Below are 3,229 nucleotides of genomic sequence, written 5' to 3'. Positions count from 1 at the left end.
GGTCATTAATATTTATGCCCGCAATCAGGGAGCACCGAAATATACCATGCAACTACTAACAACACTAATGGGAGGAATCCACCTAAACACAATTACACTAGGGAATCTAAATATATCATTGACAGCTATGGAAAGATCATCCACACAGAAAATAAATAATGAAATAGCAGCCCTAAATGACACATTAGATGAAATGGTAAGAATTGACATTTATCTAGCTCTTCATCCTAAAATATCAGACTATGCATTTTTTTTAATGTAAACGGAATATTCTCAAGGATAGACCATATATTGGGATAAAAAACTAACCTCAGCAAATTTAAGAAGTTTGAAACTATACCAACCATATTCTCTGATCACAAGGCTTTGAAATTGGATATCAACTGCAAAAAGAAAGCAGAAAAAAACACAAATACATGGAGATTAGACAACACACTTTAAAAAAATGACTGGATCAAAGAAGAAATTTAAGGAGAGATCAAAAGATACATAGAAACAAATGACAATGAAAATACATTTACCATAATTATTGTGAGGCAGTGAAAGCAGTTTTAAGAGAGAAATTTATCTCATTACAGGCCTATCTCAAGAAACAAGAAGAATCCCAAATAAATAACCTCACGTTACACCTTAAAAAACTAGAAAAAGAACAAATGAAAGCCAAGCTCAGCAGAAGAAAGGAAATGTTAAAAATTAAAGCAGAAATAAATCAAATATAGAACAAAAAGACAACAGAAAAAAATTAATGTGACACAGAGATGGTTCTTTGAAAAGATTAGCAAAATTGACAAACCCTTGTCTAGGATCACTAAGATAAAAAGAAAGAAGACACTAATTAACAAAATCAGAAATGAAAAAGGGAAATCAACACGGATGCCACAGAATTACACAGGATCATCCAAGAATACTATGAAGGACTATATGCCACCAAATTCAATAACCTAAAAGAAATGGACAAGTTCTTAGAAGCGTATAGCCTTCCTAGGCTGAACCGTGAGGAACTGGAAAATCTAAACAGAACGATCACCAGTAACGAAATTGAATCAGTCATTCAAAACCTTCCAAAAAGCAAAAGTCCAGGACCAGATGGCTTCACTACTGAATTCTACCAAACCTTCAAACAGGATCTAATACCAATCCTGCTCAAACTCTTCCAAAAAATTGAAGAAGAGAGAGTACTCACTAACACATTTTATGTGGCCCACATTACCCTGATACGAAAACCTGGTATGGACTACACAAAAGAAAGAAAACTACAGACCAATGTCTCTGATGAATACTGATGCAAATATCCTAAACAAAATCCTAGCAAATCGAATGCAACAATGCATTAAAAAGATTATTCATCATGACAAAGTGGGTTTCATCCCAGGAGCACGAGGATGGTTCAATATACGCAAATCCATCAATGTGATACATCACATAAACAAAATAAAGGACAAAAATCATATGATTATATCAATTGATGCAGAAAAAGCACTTGACAAGATACAACATCCATTTATGATTCTAACACTTAATAAAATAGGTATAGAAGGAAAATGTCTTAACATCATAAAAGCCATATATGACAAACCCTCAGCTAATCTCATAATTAACGGTGAAAACCTGAGGCCCTTTTCTCTATGTTCAGAACACGATAGGGCTGTCTCCTATTATCCCTGATTTTCAACATAGTGTTAGAAGTTCCCTCCAGAACAATCTGGCAAGAGAAAGAAATAAAAAGCTTCCAAATTAGTAATGAAAAAGATAGATTGTCACTCTTTGCAGAAAACATGATGCTATATATAGAAAACTCTAAAGACTCCACCAAAAAGCTATTAAAAACAATCAACGAATACAGTAAAGTTGTCGTCTGCACAATCAATGTACAAAAGTTCATTGCATTCCTATATACTAACAATGAAATCTCAGAAAAATAAATAAAATAAATTCCTTTTGCAATTGCAGCAAAAAAAATAAAATACGTGGGAATAAACTTAACCAAGGATGTGAAAGACCTATACGCTGAAAACTTTAAGGCATTTTTAAAAGAAATTGAAGAAGACACAAAGAAATGGAAAGACATTCCGTGCTCATGGATTGGAAGAATCAACATAGTTAAAATGGCCATATCACCTAAAGAAATATACAGATTTAATGCAACATCTATCAAACTCACAATGGTATTTTTTTTTTGCCACATCCTGCCTCAGCTTTATTGGTTCAGATAACACAGGAGGACACCAGCCCCATGCAGACAGCAGCCCAGGGTCCCCCAGTCTCTCCATCCTCCATCGGCAGACAGAGGTCTCTACTGTGGAGCCTTCGTGGCAGCCTGGGCACCTTTGGGAACCGGGGCCTGAGCTGGAGGCGGAGCTGCAGCTGCAGGACCAGCTGTGGCCTTGGTTTGAGCTTTGCCCTTGGCCTTTGGCCGGCAGAGCCTGAGACCCTTGGCGATGCGGGCTCGAGCATGTTTCCCAAGCTTGGGGTGGGCGATGTAGGCAAGTCGACTGAGCTTGCGGCTGCCGCCCTTTGGGATCTTGGGCTTGACCTCCTTGGGCTTTCCGAGGGCCTTGATGGCCTCAGCCCGTGCACTCAAGGCCTTGGCGTTGTTGGCCTGCATCTTCTTCAGGCCCTTCTTGTTGTGCTTCTTGGCAAAGCGCATGTTCCTCAGGAACTTGGGGTCCACCCCCTTCAGAGATTCGTATCTTTGCGATTGGGGTTTCTTGATGCCGTTTCGGTGCCATTTTCGGGACTGGTTGTGCGTGGTGTGGTTCTTGGACATGGCCATGTCTGCACCCAAGCCCGCAACTCCCCCCAATGGTATTTTTTAAAAAAATAGAACAAAAAGTCAGCAGTTTTGTGTGGAACCACAAAGGCCCCGAATAGCCAAAGCAATTCTAAGAAAAAAGAACAATGCTGGAGGTATTGTACTGCCTGACTTTAGCTTGTACTACAAGGCAACAATAATCAAAACAGCATGGTATAGGCAGAAAAACAGATACATAGAACAATGGAATAGAATTGAAAACTCAAAAATAAAACCACGTAAATATGGACAGATAATTTTTGACAAAAAAGCAAAACACATACAATGGAGAAAAGACAGTCTCTTCATTAAATGGTGCTGGCATAACTGGATAGCCACGTGCAAAAGAATGAAACTGTACTGCCATCTGTCACCATGTACCAAAATTAATTCAAAATGGATCAAAGACTTAAGCATAAGACCTGACACAATAAACTG

At 38.4% G+C, this 3,229-nt stretch overlaps 1 protein-coding gene across 1 annotated transcript; it reads right to left on the bottom strand.

Moving 5' to 3' along the window:
• Positions 1-2,293: 2,293 nt before the first annotated feature.
• LOC308494879 (large ribosomal subunit protein eL29-like) lies at positions 2,294-2,791 on the bottom strand (the record flags this gene model as incomplete). The annotated part of the gene is made up of 1 exon (XM_081042852.1): positions 2,294-2,791. Exon 1 carries the CDS (start codon positions 2,771-2,773, stop codon positions 2,294-2,296), a length of 480 nt encoding a protein of 159 aa, XP_080898978.1. The 5' UTR covers positions 2,774-2,791.
• Between the last annotated feature and the right edge of the window lie 438 nt (positions 2,792-3,229).

The sequence above is a fragment of the Rhinolophus hipposideros genome (genome assembly GCF_964194185.1).
Source record: "Rhinolophus hipposideros genome assembly, chromosome: X".
Classification (NCBI taxonomy): domain Eukaryota; kingdom Metazoa; phylum Chordata; class Mammalia; order Chiroptera; family Rhinolophidae; genus Rhinolophus; species Rhinolophus hipposideros.
The sequence above is the reverse complement of the archived record's forward strand: the minus strand, read 5'-3'. Positions and strand labels throughout refer to the sequence as shown.